Below are 18,524 nucleotides of genomic sequence, written 5' to 3' on the forward strand. Positions count from 1 at the left end.
TTACTATGTATTTGTTCTTGCAAACAAGAAAGAACATTTGATGCACCTAAGAAATCACATAACTCTCCTTTTATGCAGATAATGTGCTTTGGAAGCAGAGGTGCACCCCAGCACTGCTTACCCTCTGGGAAACTCGAGCTGAGGGGTTCACAGCTTTGACCCATCATGAGCCTGTGCTCCCCAATTAGCACCTCAGGTTGCAGTAAAGATTTTATCCTGGACTTGACAGCAAATCAGGAAAAAATGAAGCTGTCTTATTTTCTTTTGTGTGTTTGTTTTGTCCTTCTCAGTGCTGCTTATCCTTTGCCATGGGCAAAGTAGTGGAACATCTTTTGGCATCCTCTGGGATCTCTTAGTGTGGCTGGCCATAAGTATTGAGTTTGGATGTGCTTGCTCTTTTTATTTTGCTAGCTGTAGGCAGACTGTTGGCAATCTTGGATTTGCCATAGCTACTCATGAAATTTTGCTGCAGAGAGGTTTGGCCATATTGGAGCTAGGTTAGTCTCTGGTCTGACAATAACAAATCTCAAGGTTATTTTTTTTATATGGCAGGATTAGTAATGTGGAAGTTGCTAGAACATGGCATAGAAAAAAGCATAGGACACAATGACTCATAATTTCAAGCTATTCTTCCTGTAGCTTCTGTCTTTGCTCTTGCTCTTTCATCTCAGCAACCTTTCAAGGTTAGAGAAAGCCTTCTGACAGGCAGGGAGCGTAAGAATTATTATCGCTGTGCTCAGTGCACAAAGAATTAACGTGTATGGGAGACTGGGTATGTCCTTGCTGCAGCCTGCCAAGAGGCAGTGCTTGCAGTGGTTATGTGAAGTGGCCTCAGGTGAAGGTCGGAGAGGGAAATGCCATGGGAAGGTCTGGGTTGCATTTTGTAAGGGCTAAGAAGGAAAGTAGTTTGCCCTGAGAAGATGTTCTTATTTATTTTTATTTATTTTTATTTTTAAGCCTGCATGGCTCTGGTCTTTGCTTCATGGGAGTTTTGCCCCAGCTGAGCAAGTAGGCTGGGACCTCCACTGGGAACTTCTACTCCAGTCAGTTCTCCAAACAACTGTTTGCCCCAGAATGGATTTGACTGGTAAACACCCAGCAATGGTGAGGACTTAATGATTTGGCAATCGAAACTTCAGCCTGAGAAGGGTTTGTGTTTGTTGTCACTTGATCATTCCTCTCAATTAGGCCACCCAGATGTGATCCCGTATCACACCAGGGGGTTTAGTGACTGGAGAATATTGAATATAAATGGTGGTTTTGACCTATGTAGATTCCTTTTGCTTCCCAATCACCTTGCTCCTGGAACAGCTATAGCCTACCTCCTGAGCATCTCCATTACATATATTTCATTGTAGATAACCTGTAATAGTTCACACTGAGTTTTTCCTCATAATAGCTAAAATGTTTGTTAGACCTTTGGGACATGAGCCCTAATTTAGCTAGTGGCTTTTTATAGGATTTCCATCATCTACCGAGAAGACATGATTTACATGCTACCATTACAGTCTAGGATCTGTGTCTCTAGATCTGATTTAAAGTTGTTTTTAAGACTCAGTGATGAGTCCAGGCACTTGTATTATGTCCAGGCTGTGGTCCAGGAAAAACCTTCACTGCATATTTTGTTTCCAAAATAGTGATAGTACAAAAGCAAGTAGTGAAGTAAGAATGTTTAAAAATTAAATAAGTTAATGTAAGTGGTTTCTAAGCATGAAAGGGCTGGTTTACCTATCTGACTTAGTTCTGACTGCATACCAAACCTCAAAGTGTAATGCTCATAGCAAGATCTTAAATACTCCAAGTATTACTTACTTGTGAACATAGATTGATGTATGTGCATCTTTTACCATCTCCAGAGTATCCCTTCAAGCAATTGCAAACTGCCTACAGAGGAAGAATAAGAAACATGCATACATGGGGATATGTTAGATTTTTCAGCAAGTTTACATTTAATTTTCTTTCCTTGTTTTTTTTTTTTTGTTTGTTTGTTTGTTAGCCAGGTTAACATTTATGCTAAATGGGAATAACTCACAATCTCATTTCCTAGTGAGATGGTTTACAACTCATTAAACAAAAAGTACTTCACCTCTCTTGCAGCAGTTCCTCAGGCAGTTCTGAGCTGCCATGGACTAAGACTGAGGAAAAGCAATTTCTGACAGGATCTATTCCACTCTCCCCTCCCCCTCCACCTCAGCTTGTTCATCTCTCTTGTTTCTCCTCTGCTTCTCTGATCACTTAAAATGAAACTTTGGATATCTGCACACAGTCATCTTGCTGGCAAAGAAAGCTAAAACCCTAATTTGTTTTTCCCATTTTTTATGCATGGGTTGTTACTTCTTTATTTTCCCTTCCTTTTTTTTTTTTTAATTTTTTTTTTAATGTGATAAGTCACACCTGCAAAACACCTTTAGAATTGTGTCCTGATGTTACTGATAATTTCCCACCTGCTGGCAGCATTCAGTGTTTGTGTCACAGTTACTCAGTTTGGCGCTTAGCCTTTCATCTTTGTGATAACTGCGACATGGCCACAATGACTTTGACTTCTCCTCTCCAGTTCTACTGCTTGATGGTTCTCAGTTTTGAGTGAACAAGTAATACATGAGAGATTGAATTTTCAAGATGTTTTCTTTGGCAGAGAAAAATCTGCTAGGCAAAATATTAGCAACATTTTATGTATCTGAATAGCTGAAACTCCTGCAGAAGCATTTCTGCTCCTGAAGAAATTTTGCTGTAACGGCCTGTTGCAGGATTACAGTCCTACCAATACCCAATATGAAGCTATAGAGGGAAGACAAGAAGTGCTGCAATCAGGGAGTTTAGCTTCACCTGGATCTGGCACAAAAATAGAAACACTAATCTGTGCCACTTGATTGCCTGGGCAATTTGTTCCTCCTTTTTCCCTTTGCCTCTTCACACTTTTTCCCTTGCAGAGCATGCTGTACTTCTGCATGGGAGTTGCAGAACATTCATGGGAGGAGATGCTGCTATTCTTTAACTTTGAATGAGAATTATGATCCTGCCTCTTCTGTTTCTTTGTGAATATATTTGAACTGGGAGAAGAGCTGGTCTGAAATGAGATTTTTCCATAGGCAGGTTTTATAGCAGTAACAAAAATAATTTGTCAATACTTTGAAAATAACAGGTTTTCACTGGAAAAACTCCCAAGGGAGAAAACCAACTGTTCAAAACAACAAAATATTGCCTTTCTCTGCAATTCTGGATTTCTTTCACTGAAATCCAAGTTTTCATGTTTGTGCAGACTTCCCCTCAAATGTATTTTTGAAGGAACACACTTTTCAGAGTCTTTGTTACAAAACTCAGTTTTCCATTTAAAAACAAAGTTGAGATGGGGAAATCTTATTTTTTTTTTCTGACTGTAAAAAGTTGGCAGGCAGTTACTTATCGACACTGACAAAATACTCACTTGATTGGGTCCTGTCTGAGTGCATTCTGCATTTTTATCACATCCACCATTGTTCTCCAGACAAGGGTTGATTTCTTTATGAAACAAACAGAAGCGGTTAAGAATCAATGAAACTCATTTAATTAGTTGTTTGATATTTCAGTCTGGGTCTTGCAGTTGCCTTGGTAAATGCTAGAACACTGCCTTCAGCATTTTGAAAGCTATACCTGTGGGACTGTATGGCACACAATCTCCTCAAGTCATTAAGTCTGCTATGGTCAGAGGAACAGGAGTGTATCAACCATTCAAGGTCAGGCTGGAGGGGCTTGGAGCACCCTGATCTACCTGTAGGTGTCCCTGTTCATTGCAAGGGAGTTGGACTAGATGGTTCTTAAGGATACTTTCCAACACAGACCATTCTATGATTATAACCTGCTAATGCTTGGGCTATTTGTCTAGCAGTACCAACCATGTGGTGCTGCAGACAAGCCTGTTGGGATGCCTTTGTCACTATGGTCTCTAGTGCCAAGAAACTGCACTTCTGGATCATAGCAGAAGACAGATCTTCTTCCATGTTCAGGAAAGCTCACTCCTGTAATTTTCCTACTGTGATACATGAGACACTAGAAATGTCTTACCCAAGCAGACTACTCCATCTCCGGTGTACCCAGCTTTGCAGACACACACTCTGTTTCCAGGTGTTGTTTTTCTACACTCTGCGTTGGCAGAACAGCCACCATTGCTGGTCTCACAGGCGTCAATAGCTGAACAGTGATGACAACCCAGATTAAACCAATATGCTTATATGGCTCTTCTCTTGTCAGATAAAGTGGTCTTAAACTTCTAAAGGGATTTGTTGACATCTTCTGAATGATTCTCATTTAAGACATGTCATTCGTACCAAATATTTATTATCTCTTTTTTATTCCTCTTTATTACCTCTGAGAAGGAAAGCAGGAGATTTGTCTGCTCTGGAAGATAAGAATTCACCCAGATTTGGCTTTTGATAACTTTCTGATTCTGCACATTCTAACCAACAAACAAAAAAGGCCCCTTTGTACTCTTCTCCAGATTAAACAGGAGTCTGAAGGTTTTCTTTAGCTTGCCCTTTTCTGTACACAGATCAAATGGCCATCTCTAATGGACTCTAATATCATCCAGCCCTCCTGTGGCAGAAAGTACTGGTTGTTACTCAGATGGATGCTTGTGCTGTTCCTGCAGCTCTGAATGAATCAGAGGGTCACAAACTGGCCCTCCCTGTGTTACCCAGAATGCAGTGAGGGGGCTTTTTCTGAACTCCAGTGTGGATCAAACCAGCTCAAACACTGCTTTAGTTTTTGCCTCAAATGACCTCAAATTGCTGTTTCAGCATCTCTAACAGCCAGACTGAGGAGATTATTTTCCTGTAGTTGTTTTTGTCTGGAAATCCTGTGCAGGGGCAGAAGGGTGAGCTTAGAGACAATAGGGATGACCTACATCCCCCAGCTCTTCTTGCACTTGTGTGTTTCCTATTAGGAGATTAAAATTGCTTTTTGTTGGTTTGGGTTTGGGATAGCAGCAGTTAAGGTACTGGATTAAGATCTTGCCAGCCATTGTCAGTAGACAGATATGTTTCTGTTCCCAAGAGCATTAGTATCTTAATCAGCTAGGGATTAGGTAAATAAACTGTAAAATTGTAGTAATTGCAGCCGGAAATGGTCTATCCCATAAATCTGGATCTCCAGGCTTTTGGAGGCACACACATGATAAGCTGCTATTGCCCTTTTTGGAGGGTCTGTATGCCCTAAATAAGTTGAATTTTACCACCCCAGAAATCTGTACAAGTTCAGAAAGCTGAGGAAATGACATGACTGTACAGCTCCCAGCAGCTGGAAGTGCTGTTGTGCCCTGAGTTGATCTTTGTTTGCTGAGCTTTGTTGGAAAAAGGAGTAAAAGTCATAACCCAGGTTTCATTACCCTGCAAACAATGGGGCCTGGGTTGTGCACAGGATGTTCTCTCTCCTCTGGTCTCCCTTAGCACGTTCCATAACTTGCAGGCTCTGAGCCCTTTGTTTGCTATAAATCTGCACCTGTTGCACTTTCACTCATTTCCAGCAAACTGGCAGCAATTCCTGTTTTTAAGTGGTGTGCAGGGGAGTGCTCCTCACTCAGAAGCTCCACTGTGACCATAGAGCATTTCAGGCATTCTTTTTAACAGGGAGGAGATGAGGTTCACTTGCCTGTGCAAAATGTCCCATTCCCTGTGAACCCAGCCGCACACTTGCAATAGGCAGTGTTGTTTGACAGGAGAAGGCAGCTAGAGATGTGAAAGGAGATAGGTGACATTAAAATAAATGAATAAAACATTCAGGTCTTTCATACATTCCCTTTTGTGTAGAAAGAAATGCTTAACCATATATTTTGATGTAACTACAACCATAGAAACAAACTCAGCCAGACCAAGCTGTCAGAATTTGTTTTAGATGAGTCATTTCAAGTATTAAAAGTGAGTGCTTTGGCCATCAGATGTCCTGTTTTCTCATGCGGAACTCCAGAAATTCATGCCCACTCAAAAGCTGTGCGCAAATTTTTGTTTGTGCTTGTACAGTATCACCTTCAGTATGCAAGTGTGGGTTTAAATTTCTTTGTCTTTTACATGGCAAAATGTGTCTCACCTCCCTCTCTTTTTAAATCCCATTTGTTTCCCCTTTTAACCTGTGCATTTTGAAAATTTCAGCCTTATCACTGAATACATTGTTAACACTGTCCTTTATCTCTGGAGCAGAAATCTGTACTGCTGAGAAATCTTCAAAAAGAACAAGATAGACCATGTTTTTGTTTTGCAGGAGATCCCCATTTTCTCCTCTCTCTTCCAAAAAAAAGTACATTTCATACGTACTTGGCGCTGGTATGGCATGTGTTGTTACATGCGTCATCTTTGATTTCTGCAAGGGAAAAATGTGAAGCAGAGATCAGAGCCTTTCAGGTTGATATCCTTTGAATTTCCTACTTTTACATGACTCTCATGCAGAGCTGGAGTCTCTGGCTCCTGTGCCAGACAACCAGCTGCTCACAAGGAATCTAGCCTTCCCTTTGGCTCAACGACTCTGTAGAGATCAGTGAGTAACTCTTAAATTCAGCCACAAAGAAACTGCTTGTTCACACATTGCCAGCAAAAATACTTCACCTGCTGTCATTTGTCTTTATTCTGGTGAGTTTTGTGCATGATTAGTTTAATTATGTAAGCTTTCCAAAGGAACTGTAAGTTGCCCAGATTTCACGGAAATCATGTCAATGTTAGTTATTAAGTTTCCCTCACTACTATTTTCCCCTGAAATTTAAAATAGATATTGAATGTTATTATTAATGTATTTTTACAATTCTTCATCTTATGCAGAGTTCTGAAATAGCTATTTAATACATTTCAATTATATCTGACTACATATAATTTAATTTGATAGAGGATCTGTATTCAATCAAGACAAACTGATTTATTTGCCAGTTAATTTTTATTGTATTAGTGAGATCATAATTTAATATCCAGTGTTGCACAGCTGAGTCAACTTATTGAAACCCCTGAGAGTAGTATCTGAGGACCAAATTGTGCTTGCTAACTTTGCTTTGCAAAATACATAGCCTTAACAAATAGGATGTTCTAGGACAAATATAGGGTGACAGGGCTAGAGAATTAGCTAAGTATGGCATTTAAGTCTCATGAGCTGCTGACTCTCTGTCTCTTAGTACAGTGATTAAGTCTCCAAGCACAGGCCTGTGGGAAGTTGCTGGATATCTGGTAGTGCACTTGGATGTCTGACACTGGTCTCTGGTCACTTCTGCAGTTCTGACCTTTCCTAAAATGCTCACTTCTTTCCCAGAAAACAAGGAGGGCACTTACCACTCTCACATGTCACTCCCCTCCAGCCGACGTTGCATTCACAGGAGCCATCCCCATCGATCCCACTGCTGCATTTCCCATGGATGCATGCACACACTGTGGGGAGAGACGGGAGGAGACCAGTGTGTAGAATAAATCCAAACTGAAATCTTGCTCTGAGTTTGCTCAAATCTTCCCTCTGATCCCAAATACAGGGACTGAAAATGTATTTTAATGGGAAACATTGGTGAAAAATCAGTGTTTTAGATGATCATTCATGGTGGATGCTGCTTGAAGCCCCAGAGTAGGGGTAGTGCTTCTATGTAGGGGCTTCTCTGAAGAAGGAGATAGTGAGAAAATACGATTACTGGGAAAGATAAAGTTATGATGAAATGGCCAAGAGGGCTGGCCAATTAACACATAAGCAGTGTAGCTTTCAAGAGCATAGAATGGATGCAGATAGAACTAAGGAAGTTTTAGATTTCCCTTGGAGACTTCCCTCAATCAGCTAGAAACCTCATGGAAAACACCTTACTTTTAAAACCAGACGTAGTAGTTAGTTAATCACAGTGACTTTGCGTCATGCAGTCCTCAAAATTTTCCTTTCATCCTCCATCCCTGCACCCCCTGAGAAGACCAATAAAGATGCAGCACAGGCCACTCAGTACCTTGATCACAGTTGCGGCCGTACTTGCCCTCAGCGCAGCTCTCACAGGCCGTGCCGACGAACCCGGCTCCACACTGGCAGATGCCGCTGCCATTGATGCCATCCAGACAGATGCCGTTGCCGAAGCAAGCACTACCTGCCTTGCCGGGGCAGGGTTGGCACTGCTGTCCAAAGAAGCCAGCACAGCACTCCCTGGTCTGCAGTGTGAGAAACTGAATCAGGATAAGGGAGTGGGGACACTTAAACATGGCGGCAAGGAGGAGGCGGTCGGGAATTATCTCTTGGATCTGATGTTGGGTGGAGGGAGCTAGAGACCTGGAGTTTAGCAGTGCTTTAGCTCTGCTGTTCACAGCCTTGATGCCTACTGTGCTCCCCCAAGTCCCTGCTGAGACTTAGAGCCATAGAACCCTAGAATCATTAAGGTTGGAAAAGACCTTTAAGAACACCGAGTCAACCTACACCCACCATGCCCACTCACAGAATCAACAGGGGTCACCATGGGAAAGGTGGAAAGACAAGTACATCATGACCCTTTCCAAATTGCTTCTGCATCCTACCCTTTCCTCTGCTCAGGCCATCAGCAGCCTTTATCCCATCTCTGCTGTGTCTAGACTCTAGAGGATACAAGATACAAGAAGGAACGCTGCCAGGGACGACACAGATGAGCTCCATGTGTTTAGTGACAATTACAAGGAAGGTGAAGATCACGGATGGGGGTTCCCAGCGTCCCTGTGACAGGAAAGGTGTACTCACAATAATGGTTTTTGCACACTTTGTCTGGCATCCGATCTGGATGGTGTACAGTCTCATGTTGTTTTCTGAGAAGATGCAGTATTTCTTCTCCCCTGCCTGAGTGAACATTGGAGAAACAGCTGCACTTCTGAGCAGTATCGATCAGCTGCTTTCAAACGTTTTTAAAAAGATTGGGATTAACTTTCTACATGCTGTGCACTGACTGACACATTTGTAATGGAAGCTAGGAAGTACTTACAGCAATAACAATGTGTTAGATAAAATGACTTTCGTTAAAGAATGTGCAGCCAAATTAATTCAGCACCCTGTGGCATTTTAAAAATGTATCTAATATTATCTCTCCTCAGAATTGAAGTGAAACTTTTTCTGAGGCCTGACTAGCTTTTTTCTTTCTGCAATATTGTGCATTCTTCCTAACCTTCTTGAAAAACCAAGTGTCAAAGTATGTCAAAAACAGCCATCGGTACATTATCTCCCAGATCTGGACAAGTTGGGAAAGTTTGCTCTTGGGAGAAGAAATGCCAGTCTTGTACATTTGTTAGGAGATTGAGATAAGCGTCCAGCTACTTGCTGAAAATGAAATGTTAATGGTTTTGAGATTTACTCATGAGTGCTTTAGTTGGGCTTTACCAACCAATTATTTTTATGGAGTGGATGGGACTTGATCTCTTTTGGAATCCTATTAGTGACACAATTAGTCTAATTAAAGATGAAAATTCTAGAGGAAAAAATGTTTATATAATCCCAACAGAGGGTCTTTCTCAGAAAAATTCAGACATCAAGAAACTTCAGATCTCCTTATGGTTGATAGGGTCCTCCTAAATATCCACAGTTTCCACACCTGGGAAACTGGGCATCCACAGTCTTTACAGTCTCCAAGTTTCTGTGTGACTGTAACTCACAGCATGCAGCCAGGCTGATTTTACCCTTCTGTACTTTGACCCGGTGGGTAAGAAGACTGCTCAGGTAGCAAATATACTCTGGGTTGTTCTGAACTCCTTCATAGTAGGGAGTTTTGCTTGGCAGATAACTATTGCAGTTGAAGGATTCTTCATGTGACAAAGCGCTAACTAGAAACTGGTCTTTCTGGACAAAGCTATCTTTAAGATGCTCTTGATTCTGCTCCCCTGCCCAAAGGGTGGCTTAGACCAAGGGTGGATTTATGCTATTGCTGTAAGAAATGTATGTAGAATACCAAAGTAACTATGATGACTGCTGTTAAAATTGAGGCTATTACATCATAGAATCATATCATAGAATCACCAAGGTTGGAAAAGACCAACAAGATCATCCAGTCCAACCATACACCATTCACCAATAGCTCTCACTAAACCACGTCCCTCAACACAATGTCTAAATGTTCTTCGAATATATATGAAAGGAGATTGAACATATCTATGCTAAGTTTTGATATATGCATCTTAAGTATAAACAATAAAAGACTTACTATTTCTTTCGTTCCTGGGGGGCAACTTGATGGTTGTGAACAAATTCTGCACTTTTCCTTAAGCAAAATGAAAGGAGAAGGAAAGCACATTTAGATACTTTGCAGTACCCTTGTAAAGTGATGCCTCCCGAGCACCTCCCCACTCAAGTGCAATATGAACCAAACCCTGACCTTGGATACAGCTTGCTTGTGCCACGAGGGTAATGGCAACTTGGTGCCACTTTACTAAGGCTTAAATGTACACTGAAGTGTGTAGCTGCATTTATTGGAAAATAATATTGCAAGCAAAAGCAAAGACTGTGTGAAGCCTAGTACCTGTCTAAGAAAAGCTTGGAAAAAAATTGGGTGATATATACACAAATACAGGACTGTATCCCAAAGAATATAATTAGGATACAAAAATTCATGCCTGTTCAATTTGCTTTGGCCAAAGCACTAATCTCACTTTGTCTGCCTCGTCTAAATGATTGTGGGCTGCATCAAAAGGGAAGTACACTACAGGTTTGCTGTCCTATCTCCACCCCTCAGGAGAAAAACCAAAATAACCTTTCTCTGCCTACATGAGGAAGCTACATCCTTCTTTAGAGGGATGTAAAACCATTTGATTTCATATATTATAGGAACAGAAGGGGGAGAGTGCTTTACTCAGAGGGCACAAAGATTTCACGAGGCAGAGGCAATCTGTTTCTGGAATGAAAATAAAGATTCTTCTTTACAAAAAGTATTTTCTTTTTCTTTTTCTCCCCACTTCCTGCTTTACTTGACAAATATCATCTGGTAGAACAGATGTATTAAAATAGTACATAATTATTTTCTGAAAATTAAAGCTTAGGAACCAGCTTACTCCTGGGGTATTTTAATATTGTCTTATCCAGGCTGTCAGTACACTGATTGCAGGATCAAATACATTTTAACTGATGCAAAAATCCTTGGTAGAAATATCCTTCATAGAAAATGCATGTATTCCTTACTGGCATGTAGTGTCATGCATCCTGTACATTTTAGCCTGAACATTTTACCCATGTTTTGCTGAAGATATCTCTGATGGTCCTTTGGGAATCTGTACAAACAGAATCACTTACAGTGATAACAGTATGATTAGTATCACATCTGTTCTTCTGAATTTCCAGAACTTTTCCCAATCCATGAATAATTCCTTTGTCTGTTGCAACGTTTGCATAGCTTATAGGTGCATCATTTACGAATAACTGCAAAAGAAATGCCATCAGTTTTAAAGCAGCAGAAGAGCTCTTATCTCACTGGTAACTGAACAGTAGTGAGTGAAGGAAGGAGTGGTGCACATGGCTCACTTCTGAAAAACTGAAGGGTGCAGTCAATTTGAAGCACTTTCTTGCATCTCAGTTGATGCTTTTAAGAGCTTTACTGAACTGGAGGGCATGAGATGGATGCAGCTTATTGGAGTTACTTAGCAACAGGATCTGTCTGAGCTGCTTTTTCTACATGAGATGCAAAATATAAACACTTTGAAGAAGAAGCCTGAAGCAAGTCAAGGGCTGTTTGCTGCCTTGTTGAGGGGCAAGGGTGTTTCAGGGAAGAACTCCTTGGCAATTACTCCTTCAAGGTGGGCTTTCAGCATCACATTGCTATCCCCCTCTCCCTTCATGCCCTCCTCCACCCCACAAGCAGTTGTTTTTCCAGAGAAAGCTGAGAGCTGAAACTGTTTTAGTAAGGAGCTACCCATCCTCCCTTGTTTATGTCCATAAGGAGCTCTGGGGCAGAGAAGGAGGAGGACTAAATTCCCTTCTTGTCTGTGCCACAGAATTAGGTGGGTTCCTTAATCTTTCTGTGGTTGACTTTCCTACGAGTGGTGTTGAAAAGCAATTGATATTTGTTGCCAAGTGCTTAAAGCTCTTAGGTCTGATCTGTAGAAAATAAAATTGATATGCTATAACTGAAGGTAGGTTTTAATAGTTCTTTGGAAGTCAGATTAATGACTATTTTACAATGCAAGCTTGTGACTGCTAGAGATGCATGTCTGCCACAGTGGTTTTAAAATGCAGCTCTGAATGTAAAAAGTACAACTGAAATCAAATCCAATTGAAGATCCATTCAAGGGTGAGTTTGAATTATAAATCTGAGAGGCACTCCATCTGAGTGGATGGAATGGAGCTATCATCAGCTGCTATCTTTTTGGCTGCTTGTAAGGCATGAAACTGAAGAACTGTGGACAGCAGTACCTGACTATTATGGAGGAAAAACCCAACATGGTAGGAGTACCCAAGCATGGTCTCCCTGTGCATGCCATTGTGCATCTCATTCTTCAGGAGCTTTTCATCTATCAAAATGTGATAACGGATTAGGTCCTCATCCTGCAAACACACAATTAAATTCAGGGTTATGTAACAAAGCACAAAAAGTTATTTGGGATAACTTTTCTCAGAGTGTAAACAAGACCTATGAGAAATCCCATTGCCTATTGTCCCCATGTTCTGAACATTCATACTGCTCTTTGTTCTTCTGCTCCTTCAAAAGTGTGTGAAAACATGAAGTAACCCAGTCTGCAAGATTTGTGATGTCTCCTGGCTTTGCCCACAGGGTCTCATTTATGTCTCATATATTAGTCAACAGCAGGGTGAGAAGTCACTCTTAACATAACCTTGCTTCCTGAGAGACCAAGAAATGGGATCTCTTCACTGTGCCTATCTCTTCTCTGAGACAAAGTTCTCTGGAGGTATTTTGTAAAGATGATATGAAATTAGGAAGCATGGAAAAAAGATGGAATAAACTTACTGGTAAGCAGTGAAAATAAAAAGGACTTCTGTTTGTGTGTAACAAAAATCCAGCAAGATTGATATTTTAAAGCTATGTACGTGTTTCTCAGAGATTTATTATAGATGCTTCTTATAGTGATGTGGAAATGATGACATTGAAACTAATTAAAACAGAGATCAAAAGTCTCTTGAGATGATTTGCATTGATAATGCATGATTTCTTCTGGTGAGGTATCAATCAGGATTCTGTTATGGGACAACTGGTCAGTGGTTAATGTCTTGGGATGAGTCATTTGAATGTTGTGCCCTTCAGCTTCCATGCTGAAAATGGAGACAATGGAAGCAGAGATAGTAGCAGAGTAAGTATGTTTCAGCTAAAGCATGATGCTGGCATAAGAATAAAAGGATATGAGCTAGCCAGAAGTATGCTGTCAAAATAATATGAACTGGCTCTGAGAGGAAGGCCTGAAATTGTCAGAGGAGGTGGGATGACCATATCCATGCTAGTGTGGGGAGCCAGTGGCTGGGTTGGGCCTGGGCCTGGCACAAGGTTGCTGGCAGAGGGCAGTGGCAAATGGGGTTTGCTAGATGAATTTATTCTAGTGAGGAAATCTTCAGGTATTTTTCTGAACTGTGGGACTGGCCAGAGGTGCTTAAATACTGGTATTAGGAACAGTTTGCAGGAAGTGCTGTGGGATGGTGTTCCAGCAGGAGTGATGGGGACAAATGTCTGGATAGCTGTAAGAAGGAGTCATAATATTTTGTGATGCTATTAATGATGAGGTTGCTAGTGACGACAGGGGATTGGACTTGTTCACCTAGGAAAGCCATTTCAGTGGTATTCCTGGTCATTCCTGTTCTGATTTCCCTTCAGGGATATCGGAGAAAGTCTAGTCCAATACTTGAATATTTTTAGAGTTGTTTTAATCCAGAGAAAGCCAAAACCCAGAACAAATAGTTAATTTCTGGCAAGCCAGGAAAATATATGGATCCACTTCTCCTCATCTCTGCTGGTGGTAATAACAAACTTATTAGTTTCTTGGAAAACGAATACTTCTTTCTATTTCTGTATCCTTTCAATCCATCCACTTGAAACTGAATTGAGACCCTCAGCTGTTAAGACATATCCTGTGAGTAATACATACCAGAGTAGCAACCTTTTTATCCCTCAGGTAATTTTCTATGGCATCATTATTTGGGGCAAACACTGTGTATGTGTTTGCAGCTTCTATTTCATTTGCCAGGCTGTATTGCTGTTGCAAAACACATAAAAAACATAAATCACAACGGGATGATCACTGATACTCTGATACCAGTTCAAATTCAAGCTTCTATCTTTAAAAAGTTGTGAAAACTTACAATAATGTAGCCCCTGAAAATGGAGTAGTCAGGCATTTGCTCGAGACGGGCCAGTAGCCTCGGCATGATAGTGCTTCGCAGGGGGGTCAGAACCTAGAAAGAGAGTAGATGCATCCCATGTCAATAGAAACATGTATCCCACCTGTGCAAATGCTGTGGTTGCAGCTGCAAGGAGCAGATGCAGGAGCAGATGTTCTTCTGCTCAAATAATTTATTTGCAAGAGCCATTGACTACATTCCGTTGGGTTGTGGTGCAGAGGAATAAACCCTCTCTGCTTGGCCACGTACCTTATCAATAACATGTATGATCCCATTTGTGGATGCGATGTCACCAGTTACAATGTGAGCACCCTCAACAGTGAGGTTCTGAAAGGACAAGAGGAGAAAAGGAAGGGTTTGGCACCATGGTGGCCATGGTTTCCTGGTGGTTTGTGCTGTGGGTTTTCACAGCTTCGTAGACTCTGGCCTGAGGTTCTACCATGGCTCTGCTTTGCACCAATCTGGCCCAGATGTTGAATTCTCTTCTGGAAACCATAAGCTGGGGACTCTGTGCTGCACCAACCTGCTGACCAGCAAAGCCACATGGTTATACTGGTTTGGCCATTTGGGGCAGGTGGGCTTGCCCCACCTGAGTCAGGCTGAGCTCCTTTCTGTACCTCCACTGTCACATTCTGCTGTGTCTTTGCGTCCCTCAGGGACAACATGCTTTTTTCCTCAAAGCAGAGAACTCTTTCCACCTGTAACAGGACTGATGTGCTTAAATGTGTCAGATATGTCAGAAAATACTTCTCTTCAGAAGTACTATATAAAAAGGCTGAGGATGAAGGGCTGCCAGTGGTAACTACTTACCTTTAAAAACATCTCTGTGTGATCTGAGACTATTGAGTTGCACATGCAGATATTTGCATGACATCACTTCTTCCTCCTATGTTTCCAGTTTCCTAAAATAAGTTATTGGGTTTCCCTGATGTGTTTTGTCTTAAATTAGTTCACAGGCTGTGCTGGGCCTAGTTTGCACTTCTGTTTTACTACAAGACATTAGGAATAATAATACTGCCAATGAATTTCAGCTCAGACAATTTGTGGGGAAAATCACATTAGTTTTGCCAAGAGGGGCCCATATATTTGATCTATTCCTTTAACTTTATGGTATAGTCTTTTTAAAAATACAGGTGCATAGTATCTATATGGTTTTTAACATGAGCATGCTGTCAGCAGAGATGTCAGGGTCTCATGTATGGTACCGCAGTGGTTTGCAGCTCATCTCACCCCATTTTCTTTAGATAAGTGTAGGAAGTTGCTCTGTAGGGATGTTGGCAGCATATCAGAAGATGATAAATTCTGGAAATCGGCAAAGCTGAAAGCTCCTGTCAGTAGATGATACCTAAAAGAAATTAACTGGATTTTAAAGTTTTGCGTTTTCTCAGATTTTTTTTCTTTCTTCTTTTTTTTTTTTGTTTTTTCTTCCCCTCCTCCCCTCCCCAAATAAATTTATTGTGTCTAAAACTGTGGTTTAAAGCAGAAATGGTTTGCACAATACCTAGTTCTTCTATGTTTTATCTTAGCTTAGCCTTTAAACATTTCTGGCATGATACAAATAATGTCTCTGTTTTCAGTGGAACTGCTACAGAGATTTACAGTACTGTAACTAGAAGTAAAATACTACGTGCCTCCCTTAAAAATATCATAGCTGTCTTGCTGTGGGGACTTCATATCAAAGACTTGTTTGGAATGAAAAGCAATTCACTGAAAAACAAAACAAAACCATTAACGTACTTCAGTAGGGCTGGGATATTACTCTTTGACATCCAAAAATCTTTTTCATCTTCGTCCATGTTTTCAATTGCTTGAAGAGAAGGCACAAGGACAGTTAGATTTGAGGTGGTAGACAACACTGAGTTTAACTGAGCATCCTGCAGGAAAATAAGGAAAGTAAAAGAATTAATCCTAATTATGACATATAAATAGCTGCCACTGACTTACTAGCAAGGTGGGGTGTGTGACGTGCTTTGTGACTGGCCTGAGGAGGAAAAACTATTAAACTGAGCAATGACTTGAACAGAAGTACTTAGAGCTGTACAAAAATAGTAAATGAGTATCTATATTTTACAGAATAGATTGATAGCATTTAAAGGGCAACAAGAAAGTTCAGGTCAGAATTGATTTTTTTATCATGAAACACGTGAGGGAAGTCACGTCACCAAAGCTGCCCTGTCTTTTGGGTTCTACTTTATGTTCCTAAATGTTAAAAAAGAAAATCAGTGGGCTAAGTTCTGCTAGTCACTCATAACTGCAGTAGCCTGCTCTTGCAGAATGCTCCTGCCTACTTAACAGATAGGAGGATTGTGATCCGTAAAACAAGAAATCCATGTAATGCAATGTTCACATTTCGAATAAGACTGGATTTGGAATTGACGTGACTGGGATTTTTCAAGATGTACAACAGTGCACACCAGCACTTCCATGGGTTTTGCTGCTCTGACAGCTGTGATTTTAGCTGAGGGATGTAGGCCTTGTAGTATGCATCATCCCCATCCCCCATATGTTCATGTCTACCTTAAAGTCATAAGCGAATCTTCACTGGAGAGTATTTTTCCACTTGTTTATATTGATTGATTGGTTGATTATTTGATTGATTGACTAATTTTTGTGGGGTAGAAAAAGGAGAGATGAAGATTTGAATAGAGTGTGATCTTTCTAAATATATTGTTCTCCAAACTTTTCACAAGTTCCACAACTTGCCATTTTTGATACTGCAAAACATGAGGGAGCCATATGAACTTGCATTCTACTTTTCATACTGTGGCTGGTATGCTGCCTGGCTTATCTTGGATAATCCTTCGATACTCATACTGGTTTTTAAGTCAAGAAGGGAATCAGTTCCCTTAAATAGCTGGGAATTTTGTCTCTGTTAAGATCATCTTTCTTTCTAGCCATCACCACTGTCTCCTTCCAAATATTTAAGTATAAAAATAGCAACATGCTTCATTTTCTCAACCTTCTTAATCAGCAAGAAAAATCTTTGGTTATGAAACGTGGTAAACATCACATTCCTGTTCAAGTATAAAGTTAAAAACCACACAGATGGATGTACCTCCCTGTTGCTCATGTTTTTAGCTACTGTTATTTACTGTAATTTGAAGAGTAGCAGGAATTTCCACACTTCTGTTTCAGTAAATGATGTCTGCTCCCTAGGAAATTTTTTTTTTTCCTCCCTGCTTCATTATCTAAAGAGCACATTAGCAGGTGAGCAGCCTCTCCTATTGTGCTCATTTCTTTAATTTCATTAGTTTTGCTCCCTTTAGAGCTGCTGGTGCTGCAATCTGAGCCCAGGCCCAGGCAGCTAACAGATCTAAATCAGCCACACCTGCCTTGCTTTCAAGTAGTTCCCCGAGCTTCCTTTTGCAATTGCACGTTTTATGGTCCCCAAACTGTCAAACTTTGAAAAGCATGAGAGCAGCTAATATGCCATGACTGCTGCTTCGTGTGCCACTCATTAGCATATCACTGTTCCTTTCACGTGTCCATATACTTGCTACACACTTCTTATGTTTTAAACTCTGCAGAAGAACTGTTTTTGATCTTATTTGTACCAATGCTCATCTCAGTGGGGTAGGGTCTCTAATATTACTGCTGCCCTAGTAATAGGTGATACATATGGAAATAAGAAGTTATCAGTGTTAATCAACCAATCTAGAACTTCTTTGTTATGAAATTTAAGTTGATGATCTTTCCCTAATCTAAAGCCAAACACGTTAATCCACTTCTTCATTTCCTGCACTGAAGTCAAGCCTGGGTGGAGACAAAATTTTTTCCTTACTGCTTGATGTAGCAGCAATACAATGATCAGCCATATAGTAATGTTTTCCTGGCACTGGGCTCAGTGAGAATGGGAGCAGTAAGGCATTGCCTGTCCTCTCTACTTGTTTGTAGTTAAAGTGCATGAGGAAAGATGAGAGGATCTCCCTGGAGCATACTCTGCATGTACCCTGGTACCATGTACCCAGGCCATGGCCTAGGTAGACCCTGCCTCAGAAAGCAGGCTTGTAACTAACTCTTCTACACGTGGAGCTTTCTTGCCTGCTTGAATTTGGGACCAGGAACTGGTTTTCAGAGAGAAATGAAGAATCGGATGATCAGTATGGTTGTTGACTAGTGGGAGAAATACTCCAATTTCTTTCCATAACTGAAGTCTCTACAGCATGAGAGAATACTGAATATTGCTTTGGGGATCTCATTTCTAAAGGCTAAAAGACTTATGGTTTTCTGTGGACTTGTACACACTAAAATATCAACCATAAAGTTGATAA

The 18,524-nt window shown here is 40.8% G+C and overlaps 1 protein-coding gene across 1 annotated transcript in view; it reads right to left on the bottom strand.

Moving 5' to 3' along the window:
• STAB2 (stabilin 2) overlaps window positions 1–18,524 on the bottom strand; it is a 72,342-nt gene that overhangs the window by 17,968 nt on the left and 35,850 nt on the right. The window contains exons 28-43 of the mRNA XM_010713224.3: window positions 15,991–16,127; window positions 15,484–15,598; window positions 14,503–14,580; window positions 14,215–14,307; window positions 14,001–14,108; window positions 12,322–12,453; window positions 11,206–11,331; window positions 10,124–10,180; window positions 8,677–8,772; window positions 7,925–8,120; window positions 7,278–7,373; window positions 6,282–6,327; window positions 5,623–5,699; window positions 4,042–4,167; window positions 3,425–3,498; window positions 1,813–1,884 (exon numbers count right to left, since the gene is read on the bottom strand). Coding sequence (XP_010711526.1) covers window positions 1,813–1,884; window positions 3,425–3,498; window positions 4,042–4,167; window positions 5,623–5,699; window positions 6,282–6,327; window positions 7,278–7,373; window positions 7,925–8,120; window positions 8,677–8,772; window positions 10,124–10,180; window positions 11,206–11,331; window positions 12,322–12,453; window positions 14,001–14,108; window positions 14,215–14,307; window positions 14,503–14,580; window positions 15,484–15,598; window positions 15,991–16,127 — 1,629 coding nt within the window. The remainder of the gene's footprint in view (window positions 1–1,812; window positions 1,885–3,424; window positions 3,499–4,041; window positions 4,168–5,622; window positions 5,700–6,281; window positions 6,328–7,277; window positions 7,374–7,924; window positions 8,121–8,676; window positions 8,773–10,123; window positions 10,181–11,205; window positions 11,332–12,321; window positions 12,454–14,000; window positions 14,109–14,214; window positions 14,308–14,502; window positions 14,581–15,483; window positions 15,599–15,990; window positions 16,128–18,524) is intronic.

The sequence above is a fragment of the Meleagris gallopavo genome, chromosome 1 (assembly GCF_000146605.3).
Source record: "Meleagris gallopavo isolate NT-WF06-2002-E0010 breed Aviagen turkey brand Nicholas breeding stock chromosome 1, Turkey_5.1, whole genome shotgun sequence".
NCBI lineage: Eukaryota > Metazoa > Chordata > Aves > Galliformes > Phasianidae > Meleagris > Meleagris gallopavo.